General features: G+C 31.5%; 3 protein-coding genes across 3 annotated transcripts; all 3 read right to left on the minus strand.

Annotated features, from left to right (window-relative positions):
* Nucleotides 1-714: 714 nt before the first annotated feature.
* LOC126678554 (putative F-box protein At3g25750) lies at nt 715-3,708 on the minus strand. Its single transcript, XM_050373448.1, has 2 exons — nt 2,740-3,708; nt 715-843 (listed from the first exon to the last, which is right to left on the minus strand). Exons 1-2 carry the CDS (start codon nt 3,706-3,708, stop codon nt 715-717), a joined length of 1,098 nt encoding a protein of 365 aa, XP_050229405.1.
* A 3,090-nt stretch (nt 3,709-6,798) lies between these two features.
* On the minus strand, nt 6,799-8,305 carry LOC126677595 (uncharacterized). The gene is made up of 3 exons (XM_056105530.1): nt 8,141-8,305; nt 7,381-7,711; nt 6,799-7,296 (listed from the first exon to the last, which is right to left on the minus strand). The coding sequence occupies exons 1-3, from the start codon at nt 8,303-8,305 to the stop codon at nt 7,259-7,261; spliced, it is 534 nt and encodes a 177-aa protein (XP_055961505.1). The 3' UTR covers nt 6,799-7,258.
* A 1,670-nt stretch (nt 8,306-9,975) lies between these two features.
* On the minus strand, nt 9,976-12,444 carry LOC126677594 (uncharacterized). The gene has a single exon (XM_050372282.2). The coding sequence runs from the start codon at nt 12,027-12,029 to the stop codon at nt 10,059-10,061; it is 1,971 nt and encodes a 656-aa protein (XP_050228239.1). The 5' UTR covers nt 12,030-12,444; the 3' UTR covers nt 9,976-10,058.
* Between the last annotated feature and the right edge of the window lie 13,964 nt (nt 12,445-26,408).

The raw sequence follows: 26,408 nt of genomic DNA on the forward strand, positions 1-26,408 counted from the left end.
ATAAGAAGATAATTAAGCACAGAATTTCCTTCAATCCAAGTTTCACCTGCCCTAAAACTCTCTAATAGTCTTCTTTCCTTAATAGAATTTCATTTAATTATTGACTACTTCACCTATACTTTTTCTCACAACTAGAGAGGAAGCTTTTTAAATTTTTGGAAAAATACTGCAAAAAAGTTTAGGGAACTAAAAGTTGGTTACCAAAATAAACAAATAAAATGTTGATTATCAAATTGTAAAAGATCTATAGTTTGGTAACCGTAATTATTTTAAGCCGAATCAGTGAACTACATAAAGATAAACTATTATATATATTTATTTATATTGGTGTGCGGTCACTCTACTACTAAACAATTAATTGACAGATATCGCAAGTATAAAAAGAGGAAGCTTAAAATTAAAAGGAAAGGTAAATAAAATATGTTTCTAAGATCATTAAATTCTTTTTATTTAATTCTAGAAGTACTTTTATAATAAAAATAAAATTTTATTTAAATTTTATCAGTTCTCATTTTATAAAATATTTATATCAAAATTATTCATTCTAAAAGAGAATAATTTTAAAATTAATTTAAGTTATAATTATATCATACCTTCGGAAATAATCTCATGCGCGACTTTCTGCATTTCATGAGACGTCACCTCGACAAATTTGTCATCTGATATATGAGGTAACGGCTCACAACATATTTTTTTGTGCCAACCCCCTTTGTGTCATATATATTTTTCCTCCAGCGCCTCCTTAGTCTCCCTTGCACTCTTGTCATTGTTGTAGTAGTCATATATATCATCACTGAGTGCATTAAGAAGAAAATTCTTGCACAAGTAATCATTGGTCGTCCACTGTTGCAAATCAGCATTATGTTTTTTTTTTCATCATCAGCAGTAGATTTATCAATAACATACATATTCATAATTAAAACAAAAACTACTTTTTCATTACAAAAGGGAATTCAATTTTCTGCCTCCAACGATTGAAGTGCAAACTCTCAAAACGAAAGAGTTTGTTAGCGTCAAAAGCAGAGGTATTAGAAAAGTAACATCAATAGAATCCATGGCAGAAACTAAACACGTCTTAAAATTGTTGATACAATTTAGTAAATTACAGAATTACAAAAAATACTAAAAACTGATGCTACGGGCCGAGTCACGGACTAGGCTTTAAGGCGCTTCGCGACTCTGCCTCTCTTCGTCCAAGAAATCTATCAACCACGTCGCTTTCAGGATAAAACAACCAAACGATACGGTAGTACTAGACTATACTACACGCTCTATAACACCTTTTTTCTTATTGCTCAAAGAAACTCATGTGATAAAAAAATGTCTGTGTTAAAGTGTTTTTTGAGAAGGAAGACTATGCCTCATTTATAATGAAATGAAATAAAACAGAAATAATTATTGATGTAATTCATTGTCAAAGAAAATCTTGGCTTTGAATGCATTGGTTACAAGATAAATTACTAACATTAAAGGACTTTTGAATACTAACAGTTTTTGTGATGCAAAAAATAAAATCAAAAATAATAGTATGCCTAAACCAGACGGCGAGCGCGTGTGGTCAATCGGGAAGGATTTAATTCCTCATCCGTTCATAAAATTGGGTACCCTTGAGGCCCAAATTTAATATAAATGAGGATTTTTTTTGTTATAAACATTTTGAATCAATTACAACATTAGTTTCTTTACTTATTTATTTTAAATTCTTGATCCGAATTTGTATCTAAGTAAGCGCAATTGAAATTCTTAGAGAGTTATACATTTGTGTATTGATAAAGCCATTGACTATTTCTTAAAGCTCAATCTATCCCGCGGACTAACCATATAGCGAAGAGAAAGCATGAAGTTATTTCCGATCTCTACGCATTTCACCGCTCCACCGGTGTTAAAAGGTTATAATTCGGTTAACAAAAAATATATTTAAATTAAAGTACACTACTGCTTATGTGATCAATAAATCCAACTACTTTGTAGCACAAGACACATACTTATAATTAGTAATGTATCCAGATATGGAAAAGTATTTGTGTGAATCTAGTTCGGAATATAAAATTATGGACCATCCATTAAATGCATAACACATGACGTTATTAAATGTCATATCCAAGATATGAGCATGGCTAAGAATCTACAATATTGCTGGTTTTCAGACTATTTTTAAGTCTCCAAAATTCGCACATATTATTTACTCTAAAGAAATAAATCACGAACATAATTAAAGGTGTGAAAAATCGAATAAACAAATTTGGTCGATTCGGTTCATATTTCTTCTATCTTCTACTTAATAAAAAGTACAACGTATGATCAAGTGTTATAAAGGAATTCCAACTTTAAGATGACATATTTAAGCTTTTTCCATATATCCACACTACTCTTCATTCGAATGTAGTATTCGAATTATAAATTCCAAACGGTCGCAGTTTAAACATATAAAATCACTTAAAGTCACATGACAGCTTATGTTGAGGTTTAGCAGAAAATTCCATAATCTTGATTAGGATGAAAAGCAATTAGCAACGTCTTCTTTTATTGAATATAAATTATACTAAAGAGCCATGAGAAATAGCAAAGAAAATGCTCAAATATTTAAGAGTTTACGCATACTTAAAAAGTTACAATTAGACATGTTAAATAAAATTGCAATGTCAAAGTTAAACAACATTAAAGTAACAACATGAGAATGCCTTAAGTGCAATTCATTCACGTCAGTGGCATAGCCAGGGATAATTTTTTCGTACTAACCGGACGGACAAGATATACGCTTTCATTTAGCTCCGGATAATCTTTGGTTGAAATCGAGAATGAAGAATTATAAGAAGAATTATAGGCATCGCCAATGCAAAAAATCTGATCATTAAGGCTTTGGACCAAATCCCAATATTTACAATCTTTCAATTTATAAATTTTTGTTTCTTGACGAACAGCCGCTGTTACTAATAGATAAAGATCTCCACAAGACTCCACCAAAGTTTTACTCCGAAGCTCATTAATTAACTGATCACATACACAGTTCATATAATAATCTGATGATGAAAAACCAATTACCCAAAGACGACTCCGCCGATCAACAGCGTACACTTTTCCATTATAAACAATTATATCTTCAAACTCCCAACAATATTTGTTCATCTGTTTCCAATCCCATTCTCCAAATTTACAGTATACCAAATATCCTCTTGCGATTGCAAACACCACACAGTCTTCTTTAATAGTCCGATCATTATCCGGATAAACAATTACTTTCCGGAACAAACTTGTCATTCTTTCAGCACCCGGACCAGAAAAATGTTTGAGTGTGTGTCTTCTGCATATTTCTGATACATGATAATTTCTTGAATCAACCACGTCTTTACGATAAAAATTGATATCGTTCTTGATATTTCGTGTGCCGAGGTTTAATATGCGTGCTTTGTGTTGCCCTAGGTGATGATGATCAACTTCAATAAACAAACTTTTAGAATCTTGACAAGTTGGTTTAACCATATAGGTAATCGTTACATAAAAGTTCAAGAATTTAGGAATCCTCATTCCATCAAAACAGTATTTTTGAAGAGAATCATGGAAAGGGAGCTCAAGAGGGCTAATGACATTACCCTTCGCACTGCTGTGATAATAGGCTACTGAGTTTCGCCATGATTGGCAAACGCTTCCGACACGAATAATGTCGATTCGAGCTTTTAGAAGTTTGAAAATTGAAGCTAAGATGTCCATTGGTAGATCAGACCAACTATATTGCCTACGTTTATTCATCTTTGATTCTTCTGTTATTGTTTTTTTCTCTAGAATTATGCTCTTGAATATATATAGAAAAAAGAACTCCGACTAAGCACAAAATTTCCTTTCATCCAAGTTTTACCTTCCCTACAACTCTTTAATAGTCTCCTTTTCTAAATAGAAGTTCATTTAAGTAATTGACTGCGTCATCTATAAATTTGCTCATAACTAGAGAGGAAGTTTTTAAGTTTTAGGAAAAATACTGCAAAAAAAGTTATTTAGGAAACTAAAAGTTGGTTACCAAAATAAAACAAATGGAATATTGATTATCGAATTGTAAAAGATCTATAGTTCGATAACCGTAAAATATTTTTACCTAAATCAGTAAACTACATAAAAATAAATTATTATATATTTTAATTATTATATTGGCGTGCGGTCATTCTATTATTAAAAAAATAATTGACAAATATCGTAACTATCAAAAGACGAAGCATAAAATTAAAAGAAAAGGTAAATAAAATATGTTTCTAAGATAATTTAACTTTTATTTAATTCTAAAAGTACTTTCAAAATAAAAATAAAATTTTAATGAAATTCAGAGATTTTTAAATTTTATTAGTTCTCAATTTATAATATCAAATTATTCATTCTAAAAGAGCATAATTTTAAGATAATTTAAATTATACCTGACAATTAACTATAAAAGCGTAAATTATAATACATATATAGAAGATCATATAGCATTTTACGCTTTTGTCTTTCATGTTTAAATCAAATAATTATGATCCTTTACAATATTTTAATCCTTGAGTTTATTTTTAGTGCTAGTCAACTGAGTTAATATACTAGATTTTAATATATAAATTTCAATTTAAACCTTAAAATTATATTTTAATATACCTTTAAAAACATTATTATAAAATTTAGTGAGCTAACGGTTTTAATTCAATTTTTAAAATTTATTAATGTTTTTCTAAAAAAAATAGTTTTTTAGCCATCTTTCTCTTATTTCCTACCTACCTATTTTTCTATAAAATACTTAAAATACACTATGTATACACTATTCTTACACTATAAAAACACCATAAATACACTATATATACACTATTATTACATTATAAAAACACGATAAAAATAAAAAAGAATTTCAGAAAAAAAATCTATAAAAAAAATTATTAAAAACTGAAAATTTAGGCTGTGCAATCGGTCGGTTCGGTCGACCGAACCAAAAAAACTGAAAATCAAAATTGGGTGAAAACCCGAAACCGAAAAAGGTATTTGTGAAATTTTAAAAAAGATATTTTTCGTAAAAAAAGTTAGAAAAAAGTCATAAAACTGACGGGTAAAAGTGTAAATAAATTAACAAATAGTGTATTATAAATCACCACTTGGAGTAATTATTTAAATTTGTCAAATTGACGGATAAAACTGTCCGATTAATACCAAAGCCGAAAGCCGGGGTCAAAAACTAACTACCCATCTCCTTTTTCAAGACATTGCATTCCCCCACCTTATCTATTTCTCTAGCTGTTCCAACTCAGCTTATTCATCAATAAATATCCAATAATTTCAACATATATATACAAGAAAAATTATTGCACACAACCGTTGCGCCATGTCATTCGTGCAACAAACCAATTGTGCGTTAGTCATGTGGAAAATTAAATGATAAAAAAAAATAATTAAAAAATTCCCTATCGCAAATGCTCATTGGTTTGATGTAAAAATGGCTCACTGAACTGCCATGTGGCAATAGTTGATTCACTAGTTGGCTATTACTAATTTTAATCAAAAGTTAATTTTATCCTGAATAATATATATTTTATTATTTTATTGAATTATGAAAACTCAAGCATGTATGTGACTGCCGTATCAGTTATCATTGGTGTGAAAAAATTGTCGATTAGGATTTACAATTTGTCCCCCGATAAAAAGAAATTGCTACAACATTATATCGTATTATATATTTTTTACTTACGTGGCTGTCGTGATATTTATTGTTTTACTTATATAGTTGTCATATTCTATGCGGTTCACCTGTAAGTTACGAATTTGAGGGGATAGGTAGTCCTACAGAGCTTCAATTGCCCTTATCAAATTTCAATTTTTCTTCTCTTAATTTAAAAATTTAATAAATCTCGCAATTCGATTATAATTGAAACAAAAAAACATTTAAATCAGACAAAATTTTCGAAAGTTTTAACTAGAATTGACAAAAATTTAGATAATTTAGATTAATTGATCAATAGTAATTGTAATAAAATTTGAGGAGTGCTTTTATATTTCGTTACCATGATGATATTCATTGGAGTTTACTATTCGCCGCCCCAAATTACTGGCCACCGCCCTAAAAATTATCATTTTACCCTTATTGTAAATAAAAAATTCTGAACCAAAAAAAAATGAGTTCTCTCAAATGAATTTACTAATTCGATTAAAATGACGGATAACGCTCGTAATTCGTCAGGAAACGAATATCCACCATCCGAAACTAACGTATCCGGATTTGCCGAGGTATTTTTTCTATTTTACGTTCGTTTTTAAATTTTTTTAATTTTTTTTCAATATTTTTAAATGGTCCATCGCCGAAAGATGGCGATGGCCCATGCGGCCATCGCCATCGTTGGGCGATGGCCCATGCGGCCATCGCCATCGTTGGGCGATGGCCCATTGGATCAATTGTCCCTCGGGGACGATTCCGTCCCTGAGGGACAATATTTTTCATTTTTTTTATTTAATTTAAATAAATAAATAAATAAATTTAATTAATGAATTTAATTAATGAAATAAATAATTAAATGTCTTTAAATTAATTAATTTTTATTAGTTAGAGATTAATTAAATTCTATTAGTTATAATATAAGTTTAGTGTTTTAATTAAATTTTATGTGGACTACTATTTATTTGTTAGTGTTTTTAATTAGAGTTTCAATTAAATTTAACTTTTTTTGTTAGCAAATTTTTGTATTCATGTGTTTAATGTTATTTTATAATTGTGATTTTATTTAACTAGTGTAATTTTAATTTATTTTCCTGAAAATTGTTACAATTATTTATATTAATTATTTACGTTTTGCAGGTTCATTTAGAAGATTATGGCAGTGACGGTATCGATTACAGTGAACGGTTTTTTTATGAAAACGGGTTTGAAAGTGATACCGAAGCAATAAATTGGGCAAAGGGAATTGCTATACGGATTGGGTTTGAGCTGGTTATTTCGTCTCACAAGAAAGGGGGGTTGGTAAAACTTTTGAGATGTTGTCGGGGTGAGAGATATAGAGGGTCGCACACAGATTTAGATTCTTTTGCACGAAAGAATACGAAGACGAAGGCCTGCCAAACCACTCTCGGCTATCAGGTGTTTGACCTCGTCCGAGGCGTCATGATGCGATGCTGACAACCTCTTACAAACTGCATGTCTACTCTGACACTTCAGAGTGCCTCGCTCCTCTTTCCCTGTCCATATTCCATAAGCGACATGTCCAAGGAAACTGGGAATAATACTCTTGTCCTCAGGTCCACCTGGCACTGGATCACTAACAGTTCAAGCAGGTATTTCAGTCCTGGCTCTTCTACTCGTCACTGAAATTACAATTACAACAATTAACATAAATTTAATATCTTTTAACTATTATTAAATTAATAAAATAGTTAAATTTTAGTTACCTGATGACGTTTCAGCAACAAACCGTCCATCTTTCCCCTTTCTCCGTCGAATGTTCACGATTGGTCCTAAACTCTCGTCCTCAGAAGTCTCAAAATCAGCATCGTCTATCCGATCATCTTCCATGTCATCATCCTCCATCCGATCATCCTGTATCTGATCATCGACTGGCGTCTCACTAGCTCCCTCAATAGCAGGAGCCCCCTTCTTGTGTCGTCGGACTGAGGCACTCACACCACGCTTTCGAATATTTCGCTGTCCCGACTCCTCAAAATCAGCTTCAGCTATAATAGGCTTACTCTTTCCCCTGCCACCATTATCGGGTCCTTCTTTCTGCAATTATCAATTTTACAAACAATAATATTCATTAAATTATACTATTAAACTTAAGCAAATAAAAATATATTAATAAAATTCTAAATTGTAAATACTTAAATTTATTTAGTCCGTAAAATTAAAGATTATTTCTTAAAATCTAAAATAATAGCACTACCAAAATTAAATTTAATTAAATCTATATAATAAAATTTAATTAAATAAAAAATTATATTATACAACCTAAAATTGTACTATTAAAATTTAATTTAACTACACCTATAACTAATAAAATTTAATTTAATTACACCTATAACTAATAAAATTTAATTGTATTTTTCAATTAAATTTTTTTAATTAATTATTAGGTTATTTCATTATTTATTAAATCGATTAATTTTAATTTATTAAATTAAAAAATATATAAAAAAAATTAAATTGATTTACGGCTCTCGGACGGCGGCGGCGGCCTGGCCATCGCCCGGCGGCGGCCTGGCCATCGCCCGGCGGCGGCCTGGCCATCGCCCGGCGGCGGCCTGGCCATCGCCCGGCGGCGGCCTGGCCATCGCCCGGCGACGGCCTGCACCATCGCCCGGCGATGGTGCACGCCATCGCCTGGCGATTAGGGGTGAGCAAAAACCGAGTCGAACCGAAAAACCGGGTCAAACCACACCAAACCGAACCGAACCGAATGAAAAATAATTAATATGGAGTGGTTTGGTTTAGGATTTCTAAAAATTACGGTTTTCGGTTTCGGTTTGGTTTTAGAGTTCGGCCACCGAACCGAACCGAAAAAACCGAATTAATAAGAAGGGTTATTTTAGTCATTTGTCTTCAATACTATATATACATCCTTTTCTTCTAACTTCAAAACCCTACCATTTCTTCTACATCTCTGCCGCCTCCACCCACCATTTCAACAACACTCATCATCTTTTTCTTATCTTCTTTTCTACTTCCATCTTTTTTTATCAACTAAATCAAACTAAAAACCTCAATATTTCACTACTCTTTTCTCTTCTTAGTTTTGTATGTTCAAAATATAGGAAAAAGGTGAAAATCGGACAAGTATTCTTGATGAGCGGAGATGAGGGTTGTTGTTTCATTGTTGGGCCGTTGCCGGAAGTGATGATGATGAGCGGGGATCGGGAAATCCAAGAGTCATTGTAAGTGACGAGGGCTGCCGGTTTCATCTCCGGCCGGCGTGGAATTTTTATTTAGAATATTTTTTTTACTTTTAAATCTGTAATTGTAGAGACAAAATATTTTTTTTTTCAGTTTATATAATTACATAGTAATTTTGCTTGTAATATATTGAGATTATTTCTTATTGATTTGGTGTATGTGTTTCGAATTTGTAACTGATAATTTTTTATTTCAGATTTGTCTTTTTAATTTTGTTATGAATTTTTTTTGAACTTTGATGATGTTAAAATTTCGGTTAAACGGTGCGGTTCGGTCGGTTAAAACCGAAATTTCGGTGTACCGAACCGAAAAAACCGCTCACCGAAGTAGGTGGTCTGGTTTCAATAAATTAGGGATGGCTTGGTTCGGTTTTGGCAAATCACACTCCGCACCGAACCGAACCGAACCGTGCACACCCCTACTGGCGATGGCGAAGGTCCGGCAGACCATCGCTGGGCGATGGCGATGGTCTGCTGGACCATCGCCCAGCGATGGCGTGCACCATCGCCGGCCGATGGCGATGGTGCAGCAGACCATCGCCATCGCCCAGCGATGGTCTGCTGCACCATCGCCATCGGCCGGCGATGGTGCAACCGGTCATCGCCATCGCCGGACGATGACCGGTTCCCGTAAAAAAAAAATTAAAAAACATTAAAACCGAAATTAAATTACTTACCGGAGATCCCCGTCTTTTATCTTTCGTCAATTCCGACATAAATCGGCTCCGATTATTGCTTGAGATTTTGTAATGGATTTTAGAGAATTTTGATTTGAGAGGAAGTTGAGAGGATGTTTTTTTTGTTTTTTGAGTTGAAAATAGATTAGGGGTAGTTTGGTCAAAATTGGGGCGGTGGGTAGTAATTTGGGGCGGTAAATAGTAGTCCACTATTCATTTCACTACAAATTGTTGAACTTTCATAGATTGGTAAGACCAAGTCGCATAAAGTTTACTTTTAAAAGCAATGAAAACACGTTGATGATGATGCTGATTTTTCCAACAGCAATGTCAAATATAGACTGTAATTTGCAGCTAATCAAAAAGACTCTGATACTTGACAACAATCAGAGAACAGAACTAAATTATATGTACACTCACATTAACATCAAAATGGCACCAATTTAATAAATAAACAAGAAGTTTATATGCAACAACATACTTTAGAAAATTTGATATATAAAATCAATGAAATCCCCTCGAACCTCTTGACTGATAAAGCTCCAATCTACTTTTCGCCTCGGGAAGCAATGAATCGAACGTTTCGTCTTGAGTCACAAATGATTGCTTTGATGCCCATTCTAGCACCGTAAGCACCTCTGCCTGCGCAAGCTCTTCACTATCCGGAACGTGAAGAGCTATGTAGCTTAGCAGAAGCAATGCCGGCAATTGAACTACTTGTTCGCCAAAATACACGAGCTGGATCAAATGCTTTGCCCCTCCAGTTTGTATGATTGCCTTTGAATGATCGAGGTGGAGATAGTTGTCAGTGCAGGAGAATTTCGAAAGGGCGATTGCAGCCTCTTTGGAAACCTCAGCTTCCCTCTCATCGAGAAGCTTAACCAATGGGGCAATCATTCTAGTCTCGGTCGCACGAAATGTTCTTGCGAGATTCCCGATAGCTTTGATGCAAGGTAAAAGAAGTTCCGAATCAGCTTTTTCAATGATCTTCAACAATTGATCAACGACAGCTTTACAAGCGGGCGAATTAGGCTTGAATGCTGATCTTCGTAAATCCGGGTCTTTTTCTGCTACAGCTGTGATCTCCATCAATGCCATAGCAGAGTTGAACTGAACCTCTTCAGTTCCCTTCTCTAACAGAACCGCAAAACACAAGAGAGCTCTGGATTCAGTAATGCTACGACAAATAGCCGAATTTCCCCTGGCAAGCTGCCAAAGTGCTCGGGCAGACATCGCTTTCATTTTCGCCTTAGTAGCAGGATCTTCAAGGTCCCTGCCCTTCAAGCTAACCCCGGAAAGCGAATGACTCTGCTGATGGTGAGCTACATTATTTTGCTTCAAAACATTGTTGCTCTTCACAGCATTGGTTCCATTACTATTACTATTACTACGCGGAGGCTGCTTCGAGGCAGCATTCATAGCCATAGTATTAGTAACAACATTATGCAATTGATTAGGCGTCTGATTACCCGTAGGATGAGCAATTCGACTATGATCATCATCGATATACGATGCTGGTGATGCTACCTTATCTACTGAAGTATTATTACTAGCCAAAACAACAGCATGATGAATCGAAATAGCCTTATGGCTAGTAATAGCATACTTACTATGCTCCTGCACCGTCTCAAACGCAAGATGACCGACGAGTAACCGAATAATATTATGCTGAGCGAAAAGATCCTGACATTTCGGATAATTCGCAGCGAGTTCTGAGACAGCCCAAGCAACAACAGCCTGAACTTTCATGGGACCTTCTTTAAGTATCTTCGCAAACACTAAACAAACACCCGTATGAATCATATACTCAACGCTTTCCGGGTCACGACCTAGTAACCCGATTGCTTTCGCAGCGTTTTCTTGACCTTCCATTTTACCTTCTTTGACTAGCTTCAACAATGGCTGAACTCCACCCTCTTCAATAATCAATTTCCCGTACCGATCATTATCTCTAGCCAGCGAAACCAGCGACGCAGCAGAGTCAGATCTGTCATCTAAAGACCCAGTTGACAGAATCGCAATTTGCTCCCAAATAAGACACAAAATCGGCTCGTTAGCAGCAATCGGAGGCAAACCCAGATACTCATCGGCCCGCTCATCGGCGGAGGCCGAAACCCTTAAAAGCCAAGAAACGTCGCCGATCGAATTCTCCAACTGAGAAGCCATTTTTCGAAAAGCGGCCGCCGGGATTATAGTGAAAACACGTTGGATTAGGCCATTAGCGCGACATTTTTGAACCAGAGTGAGAGCTTTATCAAGAACTTGTTCAGTATCGTCGATGATCCGACGAGTGGGGCGCTCGTACAGATCGGAACTGGCGCGAGCTGCTTGTCGGAGTAGAGCACCGAGTTTTTCAGTCTTGGATTTGAGTTCTGCGCATTCTTGTTTGAAAGAACTGGCTTCATCAGCTGATTTGACTACCTGGTCAGCTAATTGTATCGGTTTTACCAGAATTTGCTTCACTAAGTCCGCCATGGCGGACCCAACACCAAGAAATGAAAATTAACCCGAAAGGAGGCAAACCCAGATTTAAAAAAGCTCTGATCAGAGAACCCAGATGAGAAAATTTGATTAAAAGAGAGAGAATTTAAAAGGAAAGTTGAGTATTTGTAGGTGTGTCAGAATAGCTTGATTGGTGGAGATGATGGTGGGTAAGAGATGAGCTGGAGATCGGCTGGATTTAAAGTAATTGATTGGGTTGAGTTTGTGCTGCAAATTAAACTAAGATTTTTGAAGAAATGAAAAAGTCTTTAAATTGTTCTTCTTCTACATTTGATTCATGGAAGACGGGCTTTACAAGGTCAAACGCGGTATGTGATTTTGGTAAACTAAAGAGAAGTATTTCTTTGTATTTTCATCTTTTTTGTGTTGTGGTTGGTGGTAACTAAGTTGCGTCTATTTATTAGTGGCGGACACACACAACTTTATTATAGTTTCTGTAATAAGAAGACTAAATCCATCTTAAGCACTTGTAATTTTAAAATTTTATTCATTTATGTGTTTATCTAGTTTTTATATTTAATTTATTTTGGACAAGAAAGAAGCCTGCATTATATTCACCGTAAAACACGAGTGTGAGATCGTATCCAAATTTCCATCTAACTTGACAAGTCGGTAAAATTGACCATAATCATCAGGTTTTAAAATGACTAAATAAATTTAAAATAGAAGCTTATAGTATAATTTAAAAAAAAAATCAAAAGAGAAATAATATTTAAATATTTTAACGTATAAATGCGTTTTGTCATTTTCTATATGAAAATTGTTAATCATTTACAGGCGACTAAACGGCAACTCACAACTCGTATCGATAAAAGAATTATTGAACTAAAATGAATAGTATATAAATTTATTGAATAACAAACTTTTAAAAATATTAAATAAAATAATTAAAAGTATATCAACCTATAATAGGTAAAGTTTTTTTATATAATTTATAAAGAAGAGCGCGCTTATGTGAGTAATTGAATCCACGTCCTTATTAGTTTGATGTCTAGCGTTTATATTATTTAAAATATAACTAATTGGTTAATAGGTAAAGCTTAATAAGAACATTTGGTGGCAAAGTCGTGTTCGGCAAGCTAAACTCTTTCCGAGGTCCGTATATTTTATGTTTTTTATTAAATATGTCATAATTTTTTTTTTAAAGTTATCTTTTCAATAACAATATTTGCTAAATATTGATTTTAATTTTTATAAATATATTTTTTTCAAATTTTTACTTATAATAAAATTTTGTCCCGTCAAAAAAAAAGCATGAAATCGAATTTGAAAAATATATAAATCGAAGAGATAATTTTTTTTTAAATGTGAACGTTCTAAATAAAAGTAATACGGTGCAAGAAAAAAAAGGTAACAAAGTATAGGAATTTTGAAATGAGTTTTGCCATTTTGGCATCTTCCTAACCAACATTGTGCTCTGCACATTCTATGAGGTTCACACTTAAATGTTAAACATTCATCAGTCGAATGTAAAAAAACTAAAACTAATTAAATTAGTATAAATAAAAAAATATAAACACAATTAAGTGGCCCTTTATGAGTAGAACGTTTTATTTTGATTTGTCTTTTTTAAGTATAGAAACAAAATTAAGAATAGGAAACTTTTTGGGACGTCAATTGAGTTTCGGAATTGTTAAACTTCTTACATCCGGAAATGGTACTTTTGAAAAATGTTGACGTTTCATGTGTGTATAAAATAAAAATAAAAAATATTAAAATTCTCGTAAAATGATTTCAACTTGAATGGATCAAATTCACAATTTACATCATTCATTACTAAGTGAACGTATATATTAGTTTAATTAAATTTGTACTTTTTAAATTTACATCATTCATTAGCAAATGAATGATGTGTAAATTCATTTTAACCAACCCCTCAAATTGAAATGAACTCGAGAAAATTTTAATTTAAAAAACAATGACACCATTTAATGCATAAAACTGCAAATATATAATATCGTAAATAAAATAATATAATGATAAGAACAAGTGACCCTACGAGGAATGCATCTAATATCAAAATAATTAGAAAATTTATTATTTGAGAAATCGAAAATTAGATGTCGTTGAATTTTGAATTGAATTAATAAAGATTGAAGTTAGTTCGAGTTAAATTATTATTTATTAATTAAATTATAATTAATTGAAAAAAGTCTAAAAATTCATAATTTAATTTAATTATTGAAATAAGTATATAAAAGTCTCTAATTTAATTTGATTGAATTGGAGTTTAATTATGATTAATTATTAAAAATTATGAAATCCAATTTCTGAGTGCCTTTTTATAACGGTTTGCTATACTTGTGGTTTTTTTTTGTATCTATTCGCTAATTTAGACCTTTTTGATATTTGATGTCAATATCAGAGGGTAAAATGATTATGTATTCAATTATCAGCCAAGTAATCACAAATATCAAATTTAATAATAAGAATTGTATTAATAAGAAAAAGATATGTAATATTAGTTTTTAGAATTTAAATTATATACTACAATCCTATTTCTACCTAGAAGATAGTTTATAACTTACAAGCTGATTTGTTTAGTTTCAGCAAACTATTTTCCTTTGAGAAAATAAATCTACTACCACCCAAAAAGTAATCAATTTTTCATAAGATGTTTATAGATTTATGATATGAACTCTCACTCAAACTCATCCTAATTCTTCTAAAAGGGATAACCAAACATCTCAATGATTTGTGGTTGATTGGATCTTTCACTTGTTATTTTACACCTTTGCAAATGGAAAAGAATGCCTTTATTTTCATAGACTCCATGAATCTTTTAGAAAGTAGGCTGAGTCACATCTTCAATATTCCTTCAGTTAATGCAAGATGTACAAAATGACAAGAGGAGGAGCTTATTATAGATTGTGTTGGCCAATTAGGTTGAGCTCCTTTTGTTTAATAGTGACTGACAGTCTGATTGTGTAGTACAAGATACACTGTCAACCTGACTGTATTGGTTAAACTGATTTTTGCCTAGCGGATTTTAAAAATACCTTCCATACATATTGCTTTAGAAAGTTCAAGAGGTTTTTAGATAATAGACCTTGCAACATTTCAATAAATATTTTAGTGGAATTTAGTTATCATCAAAACAGGGGATAAAAAAATGAGACTTTTAGCTAACAAAAATTACAATTGAAACTGAAAATTATAAAATAAATTAAAATTTACGATTTTGAAAGTTTGAATCGTAATAGAAAAAAATCAAAAAAATTGATATTATTTTATGATTATATCTAGGGATAATTACTAATTCTTCCCTGACATTAGTCATAATTACAAGTCCTCCCATGATTTTTAAAAAGTCAATTGTTTATCCCTTGATATTCGATTAAATTAACTCCTACCCTCTGATATTAATTAACTTTGTTATTTGACTTTGTCAAAAGGTATTGATCGTCAAAAATAAAATTCAATTTGATCCTTAAACTTATTTTTTTTCAAAAAAGTCCATAAAATTATTGAAAAAGTCAAATTATTTTTTAAAATAATTTCAAATTACTTATCAAACCATAATATTCTATTAATTTATTTGGATTCATTTTACAATTAAATAAATCTATAGATTTTTTAAAGAAGAAAAATAAATTCACGAATAAAATTACTATTTTAATTGTCAAATGACCTTTAAACTAACAGAAGGGTATAATAGTTAATTTAATCACATGTTAGGATGTAAAAAATTGACTTTTTAAAAGTAGTTGGATTACCATTAATTATGATCTAATGTCATGAGTTAAAAAGTAAATATTGCTTATGTGCATAGTGAATCATTTTAAAATTTTATGCACCATAAATTCAATGGGAGTAGATTTATTTTTCAAGACTGGCCTTTCTTCTCATAGTCTTGAATATTCGTTCCTAAAGAAGGATGTATATTGCAGTGTTTTGTACGTATAGTTTCCTGGAAGCAGCCTAGATTTGGCCATGGGATCATACGATTGGTACTCATGAATCATGATACACTGTTTTAATAGTTTTATGTCCAAATCAAAACTGCAGTTCATGTCTTTTTTTTTTTTTTTTTTTTGAGAAAGGAACTGCAGTTCATGTCTTGTATGTCAATTACACCACATATATATAACTTTTCAGAAAGTTGATTTTTATTTTTATCAATTAAATGATAAAAACAATAAAATATTTAATAAATAATTAAAACAATTGAATTTAGGCATATTATTGTAGGCCTAATGGTAAAGAAAACCCAAACCTTTACGACTTGTTGCAATTATATCCAAACCTTTTAATTTTTGCAATAATATCCAAATTGCATTTTGTTGTTGCAATAATATCCAAATTGTGTTTTTTTAGCAATAATAGTTAAATTGATTGTTAAACTTGTTGTTTTTAATTAAGATATTAGGCTATTATTATGTTTTGATGTATTATAATATAGTAAGTCCCAAAAAATGACAAAAAACTCAAAAAAAATTCACATAAAGAGTGCAATTTGGATATTATTGCAACAAAATAATGCAATTTGGATATTATTGCAAAAATTAAAAGATTTGGATATAATTGCAACAAATCGTAAAGGTTTGGGTTTTTTTGCCATTAAACCTATTATTGTATTTTATAGCTACTTACTTATAGAAGTAACTTACTTAAATTTTGCTAAGAAAGTTACTTCTCTAATTAAGAAAAAGTTTGACTGTCAACTTCCTGAAAAATATGACACATAAAATGAACCAAGTAATTTTTTATCACTTTCCTCTAATCAACTTACCTCTAACCAAGTAAGGCTTTAAAAAAAGTTTACATTTGTACTTTCCAATTAGAAAGCAATACATATTAGCATGCATTATCAATGCATTAGTACCTGTAAGAACGCGTTGGGGCATCGGCGTGTCATAGCGAATTAGTACGTCAGAGCGCGTTAGATGTGTTTTTGACGCATATGACGCTTTTTTTGAACCATATTGACGTCATAATGATGCATTTACAGTCCTGACATGTGACACATATTTTTTTATTGAAAAGATACAAATAAAAAGTAAAAAGATGAGTGAATTTTTATAACATTTAAGTGTTTTAGGCAAAAAAAGATGCCGCTTTTAGTCATTTTTTATTATTTTCTCTAAAAAATTAGTAACTTAAAGGGGTTAAAGATTTTGGGGGTCACCCAACTTTGTCCAAGTTGCAAAATGGTCACCCAATTTCAATTTGTTACAAAATGGTTACTCTACTCACTAATAGTGAACTTCCGGTGGTTCCTAAATAATTTCCGGCGATATTTATCCTACGTGGCTGCCGGATGCTGACTCACTTCATTCCTTATTTGCCATGTCATTTTTCTTTTTTTAAAAACTCCACGTCCACGTCCACGACAGCTTCTCCTTGTTCTTCTTTGTAACATCAGACCACCATCCATAGCCACCAGAAACCAGTACCGACAGCCACCCTAACAACAACCAGCAACCAGAAACCACCCTCGACAACAACCACCAGCAACCACCCTAACAGCAACCAGAAACTACCACGCCACCCACAGCCACTAGCAACCACTGACAGTCACCAGCAAAATTAAATCTGAAAACCTCCGACGAGCATCACCTTCTTCGTTCAACATTACTCATCATCTGGCCTTACTCCTCAGTTGCTCGTCTTGCCGCCTTTCGCCTTAAGTCGTTCTTCGATAATGCTGCTGTCGTTCAACACTGCGACAAGGAAGATCGAACTATCCTCCACCACTGCTGTTTCTGCCGTTCAACGCTGCTCCTCGTTCAACACCGTTCGCCGCCAGCTGCTGTTGCATTTCACATCTTTTTCCTGTTCATCTTGCAGCAGAGGAGACAGATGGCTGATAGAGATAGACAACGATGATGCATGATGTGAGCAAGATGATATGCGGAGGCGGCAGCTAGACGATGTGAGGAAGATGATATGCGGCGGCAGCTGGTTGATAGATTAGGGTTAGGTTTAATTAAATTGGGGATAGGGTTTTATTATTTTAATTAGGGTATAATTAGAGATTAAATTATAATTAAAAGAAATTAGGAAAGATATGATGACATGGCGAAAGAGGGAAGGCATGATTCAGCATCCGGCAGCCACATAGGATAAATATCGCCGGAAATTATTTAGAAACCACCGGAAGTTCACTATTAGTGAGTATGATAACCATTTTGTAACGAATTGAAATTGGGTGACCATTTTGCAACTTGAACAAAGTTGGGTGACCCCCAGAATCTTTAACCCAACTTAAGAATTTATAGACATGCAAAATTTTGATTTAGTTAAATTTCGATTTCTTTTTCTCGAATTGACTATAATGTTAAAAGGGAATCGAATTTGATACTTTCAAATCGAATCACAAAGTCTCAACCATTCACGTCTGCGAGGGATGGGAATTAGCAGCTAGTTAGATCAAACAGTTCATAACCTTTCAGTTGCGCAGAGAAATAACTCAACTGAAAAAGCTTAAACTTGCGAATAAATTCAATATAAAAATCTAAACAAAATGTATCCATATATTCTCCTCGAACTTTGGCTGTTTTATTTATATATACCATGATCTTATTCGGGACTAATTTTGGAGTCGATGTGGGCAATATTCTACATTTATATCCACAAAATTAATCTTACATGGCGTATATTACATCGTGTCACATCAACTCTAAACTGATTGTAGGTATATTTAGCAAAAATCGAAAAATAATAATGTATATGGATAAATTTTAAAATTATGATATATCTGACAAACATACTAAAATTATGAATATATAAATATATTTCACCTCAAATTTATTAAAAATGGTTAGGGTTTTCTACGTAAAGTTTGATGATAAGGGTATTTTTTTGACATGTTCATCATCACACATATATATGCTTGTTGCATTATCAGGCAAGCACTATAACAAATGATAACCTACCATTCCCAGTTTGTCATTTTCTGATAACTTATTAATCACAGACACAAAGCTGCTGCTTCCACGAAGCTACTGGGAATATATATATATACGTACCTCTCTACTGCTGCACAGACCAGAAGACAGTCGGTGACTACAATTTGTTTCAAGCCAGACTCTATTCATTGAGAAAGATTTACGTCTCTATCTGAATATTTCATGATTTAAACATGTGATCAACATTCAATACTATTATAATTTGTGGCGGAATCAGAAATTTGCAGAAAAGAACAAGAGAAAAAGGAAATTACTAATGACTGGAGAAGACGACGAAATGCGACGATTTAAATAGAAAATAATGCTAGTAAAATAGTAAAACAAACCCGAAAACAATTGACTATAAGCGGATAGTTGCTCACTCGTCTCACCTTAGTTCCGCCTCTCACGTTAACGTAACCGAACTTAAGTACCATATATTGATGATTAAATAGTAGTTTGGAGTGCACACCCTGACTTATAATCTTGTGTCATCTTGTGGTGAGAACAAGATTCATAAACGTGCATAACAACAATTTTAAGAGAGAAAAATTAATTTTATGGGAAATGGGCTTTTATGCTCTCATTATAATGTTCTGGTGTATATTGAATTGAATAACGAACAAATTATAAAGGACAAGGTTGTGGATTGTGAAAGATGGAGAAGCTTCAACCTAGCTCATATATACAAATTCTAAACCAACAAAATTATTAAGCTTCAAATCCACATATAGATATATATATGCTACATAATCATTTGACGTATAAAATTAAAAGAAAAAGAACAAGCTCGTGATTAAATTATATCTTTCCATTTTAGTTTTAGCAATTATACAAGCCTAACTCGTTTAAACACGTTTAAGCACGGTAAACTAGTTTTAATTAAATATTATTTATTTTAATAATTTAAATAATTTAAATGTTATTAATTTTTTAATTTTTAATTAGATATTTTATATAATTAAGATAGTATTTATCTCAAAATATAGTAATAATTTTTTTAATATTATATTAAATAAATTAAAAAATAATTAAATGGTTTAGATGTATCACTTTAAATTGATTCGTTAACACATTTAGATAAACGTGTTTACACGTGCCGTGTTGTGTAATCCGTGTAATATTTTTATCGTGTTTGAATTTTGTATATTAAATCTGACTAATAATCGTGTGGTATTCGTGTTTAAACTAATCATGTTCGTGTCTGACCTGTTTATGACATGTAGACACGATTGCCATGGTCTTCTTCCAATTATGTGCAGTGCATGTTCATGCTTCGCCGAAGCATCCAATTTCATCATGAAAATCTGAAAGTAACTCCAAAGGTGAGCTACATATTCTTTATTTTTTTCTGCAATAATATTTTAGGGTTATATAAAAAAGAGTTAAAAATATAAGTTATTTGTAACTAAAAAAATTCTGGATGCACTAAATTATCCATTAAATAGAATTCTGGATGCAGTGAAAAAATTAACAAAACAGACAGGATAATAAGGGCAGTTAAGGAATATTAGAAGATTAAAAATCAAGATTATTAATTAAAGGTTAACAAAGTCATTTACTATAAAAAATGGAACGCGGTTATTAATAGGCGGAGTGTAAAAATCCTCACCCAATACAAGTAATAGTCAATTAGCATAGATTTTTATCTTATGATCAATTTATTTTAAATTTGGCTTCTTCTTTTTAACCAATTTACCCTATTTTCATACTTAATTTGGTGCGGGTTGCTCACCTCCGGTAAAGCTAAAATTGAGCAAATTGAAAAAAAAAATTGACTAATTAAATTGACCATAAAATTAAAATGCGTGCTAATTGATAAGTTAAGGAGGCAAATGAATAAGCTGATGTGAAATTGAGATATAAACCACACATCTATAAATTCCCCCCCTCCCTCATACTTGCCACATCACACTCATATTTTAGTTCTACTTTATCATTTTTTTGTCACATTTTATTAAAATATCACTTGATGATTATCAAATTCGAGTTCAGAAACTTTTAAAAAAGACTTAATGTCTTAAAAAAAATTCAATCTTTTAGTCTCTTTTTAATCCTACCCTAACGATAAAAACTGGCCAATTCTATATTATTTTGTATTTTATCGTTTCAATTGTACCCTCTTGATATATTAAATTGACGTCTTTTTTCTTTGAAAAAAATTCGAAAACTTTCTCCATGTCTAGCATATATTAATTATATTTGTTCAAAGTTATTTAGATATAGTTATATTAATTAAGAATTAAAATTAATTTTAATTTGATTATATTTTTAGTTAATTTTAAAAAATTAGAGTTATTTATAAAACAAATTTAATTATATCTTTAAATTTAATTAATTGAATAATTTCAACATTTAAGTAAACAAATTAACAAAAATTAAAAATTAGGATACAATTGAAACGATAAAATGTGAAATATGATAAAATTGACTAGTTTTCAACAATAAAGTAGGATTAAAAAAGGACTGTAAGGTCAGAATTTTTTTAGGACATTAGACCTAAAAATAATACAAAGTCTCAAGTATTTTTTGAAGTTAGGCTAACGTTTACTAATCTCTAATGTTTTTTATCCAGATTTTTCACCGTTCATGATGTTGCCCTCTGAATTGATGCAGTGACAGAGCCAAGATTATTATATAAGAGAGGCCAAATCACAATACATGATATATATTCCGTCATTGTCCTGATGCATGTCATCGATTATAAACAAAGAGGGATCTATTAAGTGTATGATAAACAATAATCTGTCTAATAAATTTAAAATTTTAATGATTCATTATCAAAATTATTATTAATAAAATGTTTCCTTAAATTTTTAATGTATATGAGTTCTTGTGATTTTTAATATTTTTATATTAATTTATACAAAATGCTAATTTAATTAATATAAATAAAAAAATTATCATTAGATTTATTATTTTTAAGTAAAACTACTAGTAATGAGATGATCACTAAAACTTTACAAAAGAAACATGAACAAAATAATCAGAAAGGCAGAGAAATAAAATTATGGATCCAGGCAGGCCTAACTTTTGTGGGCATTTGTTTGGCCCAAAGGTGAAAGATTTTAGAAAAAATTAAGATTAATATTCTATTTTTAAAAATTATATAATTTTTTATTTCAATAAAAAAATAAAAAATATACCTCATCCTTTTAATGTCTTTATTTTTTATTTTAACACCTATTTATATTATAATTATGGATACTTTTTATTATTATTTTACTGTAATCGTATTTTTTTAAATCTTAAGTGACAACCGTCACTTTTTTTTTATCTCTCATTTTTTTTTCATTGTTTCTTCTTTTTCTTCTCTGTTCTTTTTATTTCACCATTTTTTTTATTTCTTCTCCAATTTTATTCTCTTCTTCTTCGTCGTTTATTCATCGCTCCGCCATCGCCCCGCCTTCGTTCCGCCATTTTTTCATATTTGATTTTAGAGATTTTTTCTTCAACTTATGGTGATTAATACGATTTATTTTAACTTTTATATTTAAATAAATTACCCTTAAATTTTCTCAATTTTAGATCTAAAAATCTGTATTAAAAACGATTTCCGGCACAAAGAACAATTTCTGCAGAAAACAACAACTTCTAATTATTATATGATATCACTGCATTATCATGTCAGAATCATAACACTGCTGAGAAAAACATTTTTTTATTAAAAAACAGTGTATGATTATCATATGAATATCAATGTATTATCATCTAGGTATCATAACATTATATGATTATGATAAAGCTATGATAATACAGTGATAATGTAATGATAATAATATGATAATAGTGTAATAAGGTTTTATGATAATAGTATGATAAAAAAATTTATGATATTAAAATGATAAGTTTATGATAATATAACCTACATGGAAAAACAGTTATAGAAAAATTATAATAACGAGATGATAATATGAAGATAATAGAGTGATAAGGTTTTATGATAATAAATGATAAGGTTATGATAATAATATCATAATATGATATCTAAATGAAAAAAATACATAAAAATTATGATAACGAGATGATAAAGTGATGATATGTACATGATAACGGAGTAAAATTATAATTATTTTTAAAATCGAAAGTAAAAACATAAATCTGAAACGTGGAGTATTTTTTAAAACTTTTCCGTTTTGAGATAAAAAATAATAATTATCTTCACCTTTTGAGATAAATACGTAAACAACATTTTATTTAATTAACGAGTGTTTATCCCACACAATAAATGTGCTACGTAATTTTAAAACAAATCAATAAGCATTTGCAGTATGAAATTTTTATTTATTGCTTGTTATTTTATCATTAAACATTTACATATGACTAACGCCTCATTGAGTTGTTGCACGAATGAGGTGCCGCAACCGTTCCATTATATAATTTTTTTTAATTTGGACTCTTCACCTGTTGAGGTAGGAATTACACAAATTTATTCTTTATTATATAATATTAATTACTTCTTTTCGACATACTGTTTATAATATATATTTCTACAAAGAAAATATTTATATCTAATTTTTATTTACAATACTGTACTACTATTTCAGTAGCCTTGTGATAATGTTTTTACTGCCTTTTAGTAGCATTTTAGTAATTCTGCAATCGGTTTTAGTAACTTTTTAGTGATTTTGTGATAATTTTTAATAGCTTTTAATTTTTTATTTTTTTTAAATCTGAACTCTCCATATATGTCATAATTCACACCTTCGTCTTTTCTGTTTAAAAATCAAAGGATATGCTCTTATACTTTTATTTCCGTCAACAATTTGGTATTTTCGTCTAATCTCCACGTCAGAAATATCTTTTCCTGTATACTTTTTTTGATAATTGGGAAGGGAGAGCGCTTATATATGGAAGAAAATGAACACACGACCTTGACTGTTTGTTGTCCCATATTTGCACCATTTGAATTATGGCTCATTGGTTTATCCCTGTATACTTAGAAATGTGTTATTTTTGTTGGGACAATCTGTGAAAGAAAAAGGTCTTTGGAATGTAATATTTTTGTTCAATTCCATCCTTCAAGATCAAAACCTGCATCCAAACTCCTTTCTTCATCAAAACCCAATCCCTTGGCAGGTAATATGGAGACTGAATTTACCTCCCAACATCAAATGTTTTATGTGGAAGTGTCTAAAGAATGGCCTGGCTTGTAATGCCAGCTTTCACAATCGCATCTCAAGTTTATCGGAGTTGTGTCCTCGTTGTAACGAGCCAGAAACGATCGAGCATTTGATGTTTCGATGCCCGTTTGTAGAAGCGGTATGGATGGGATCTGAGCTCAATATTTGGTCGCAGGTGTTGGCAATGGAGTCAATAAAGGAATTTTGGATTGCTGTTTGTGAGGAATTCAAAGCTGCAATTGGTGGGAAAGATATCCTTTGCAAAATCGTTTGGACTCTGTGGGCCATTTGGAGGAAGAGAAATGCGCTGATTTTCCTTGAGGAAGACAGTGACCCAATCGCAGTTTTGCAGCTATCATCATCTCTTTTTGCAGAAAATAGCATTGCCTCGCTTCGCCCAGGGACGTCTGCAAATACGGTCTCGAGCCATAGGGAAGATGTTACTGCCAGTGGATGGTTTCCTCCCCAGCTTAATGTAGTTAAAATAAATTTTGATGGGGCCTTTGATATAGCTCAGAATGTCGGAGTGGGAGCTTGTGTGGCGCGGGATCATCGGGGTTCAGTTCTCTATTCCATTGCTAAGCGTTTCGAAAACGTCTCGTCACCACAGCTGGTGGAAGCTTTGGCGATGCGGGAGGCCATCGGTTTGGCAGCTATTCTTCGGCACGATCTTGTTATATTTGAAGGGGACGCTAAGAACATTATTGACGCTATGAACGGATCGGCTGAAGTTAGTCTAGATTGCAAGGTGGTGATTAGTGATTGCCAAGTCTTATGTTGTCGTCAAACTGGCTATTCCAATAGTTTTGTTAGACGTAATGTTAATTGGGTGGCTCATTTAGTAGCCAAAAAAGCCCTTAGAGAAGCGGATTTTTGTAACAATTCCCTAGCCCAATTGTCGTGGCTAGGTACGAGACTTTCATAGTCGATTTTTAATGAAGATTCACATCTTTCTGGCAAAAAAAAAAATCAAAACCCATAACCCTCTCTCTAATTCGATCACTATCTCGATGTCGGCGTGTTATCCAAACACTCAGTTTCTAAAGTGTCTTACACATTTTAAAGTCATGTAGATATTGTTGTTTGATAAATGATAATTGCATCGTGAACAAAGCTCCATTAGTTTAATGCAAGAAATAACTAAAATTAAAGCTAAATTTACATTACGAAAAACAGCTTGTGCCTCGTTGTACCAGTCTAGAGCGATTAATAAAGGCTTAATTACCAACGGACTGGAGTTTGGAATTTGAATAGGAGAGTGCGGATTTGAGTGAACTGACATTTGAGAGTAAAGATCAGAGGCCATCAACGGCTAAGATGAAGTCATGGTAGTGTACACTTCTTCAATTTTTGATCCTTTTGAGCGAGCGAAATGACAGAGTTTGTGGAGTAAGGTTGGTTTGCCGGAAACGAAAAATTTGCTAATGAATGGACCGAGGTCTTCGCCGTTGCAAAAAAAGTTGATTAATTGATAAAAGTATGTTTAGGATCAAAGGTTATTTTATGAGAGAATTAAACATACTAAGTGATTGAATATAAAACACAAAAAGACAAAAAATTTAAAAAATGGCCAATTTGACATTTGAGAAAATAAACCATGCATTTACAATTTTTGAGTATTTCTCTTAAAAATATTATGCAATTTGGAAAGTCATCCATGTGCTCTTGAAAAGTTATAAAACGAATTAGGAAAAAAATGTAATACTTGATAATCAATCCCCTAATTGTATTTATATACAATAATCATTTATTTGTCATAATCATAAGATGTCCAATTTCCACTTCTTTGAGCAAAGTGTGTCCATCCCAATCACAATTATTTTATTTTGTCCACAACTTTTACTAAAGTTTTTATAGATCAATAAGGGCGAAGTATTCCACAACTTATAGAGTCTATCATATAATACATTACCTTTTATATCTTCCACTATATGTATATTTTTTTCCTATTAACCTTCTAGAAACATAGTTTTACAATGGGAATTTGTCAGAATAAAAAATTATATAATTGAATTATTGAATCGTTCACCATGACAAAAAAAAACCTTTTAGTAACATTAAAGTGATCATGAAACTTAAAATATAATTGTCATAAATTTTTAACAAAGAATAAAAATATGAATAAGTGTTGATGCAATGTACACTAACAATAACATTATTAAAATTAATGTTTAGTAATTATTTTACTGATAATACAAAATCTAGTTGTTAAAAGATATTAATAACTATAAGAAATTATTGATATAAGTTATATATTAACTTTATTTAAATACGTAATTTTAATTTATAAAAAAAAATTTATATATATTTTTATATTTTGTCTGATTTAATATTTATGA

Source organism: Mercurialis annua, linkage group LG4 (assembly GCF_937616625.2).
Source record: "Mercurialis annua linkage group LG4, ddMerAnnu1.2, whole genome shotgun sequence".
Classification (NCBI taxonomy): domain Eukaryota; kingdom Viridiplantae; phylum Streptophyta; class Magnoliopsida; order Malpighiales; family Euphorbiaceae; genus Mercurialis; species Mercurialis annua.

What these genes read in the sequence shown, in the direction of transcription:
- LOC126678554 (XM_050373448.1), bottom strand. Translation starts at nt 3,708, where the DNA reads ATGGACATCTTAGCTTCAATTTTCAAACTTCTAAAAGCTCGAATCGAC. An exon ending in GCGTATATCTTGTCCGTCCG is followed by an intron (nt 844 to 2,739) that starts GTTAGTACGAAA and finishes GATTTGCAACAG; the next exon opens with TGGACGACCAATGATTACTT.
- LOC126677595 (XM_056105530.1), bottom strand. Translation starts at nt 8,305, where the DNA reads ATGGCGTGCACCATCGCCGGGCGATGGTGCAGGCCGTCGCCGGGCGAT. An exon ending in GCCGCCGCCGTCCGAGAGCC is followed by an intron (nt 7,712 to 8,140) that starts GTAAATCAATTT and finishes TGATAATTGCAG; the next exon opens with AAAGAAGGACCCGATAATGG. An exon ending in TGTTGCTGAAACGTCATCAG is followed by an intron (nt 7,297 to 7,380) that starts GTAACTAAAATT and finishes TTGTAATTTCAG; the next exon opens with TGACGAGTAGAAGAGCCAGG.
- LOC126677594 (XM_050372282.2), bottom strand. Translation starts at nt 12,029, where the DNA reads ATGGCGGACTTAGTGAAGCAAATTCTGGTAAAACCGATACAATTAGCT.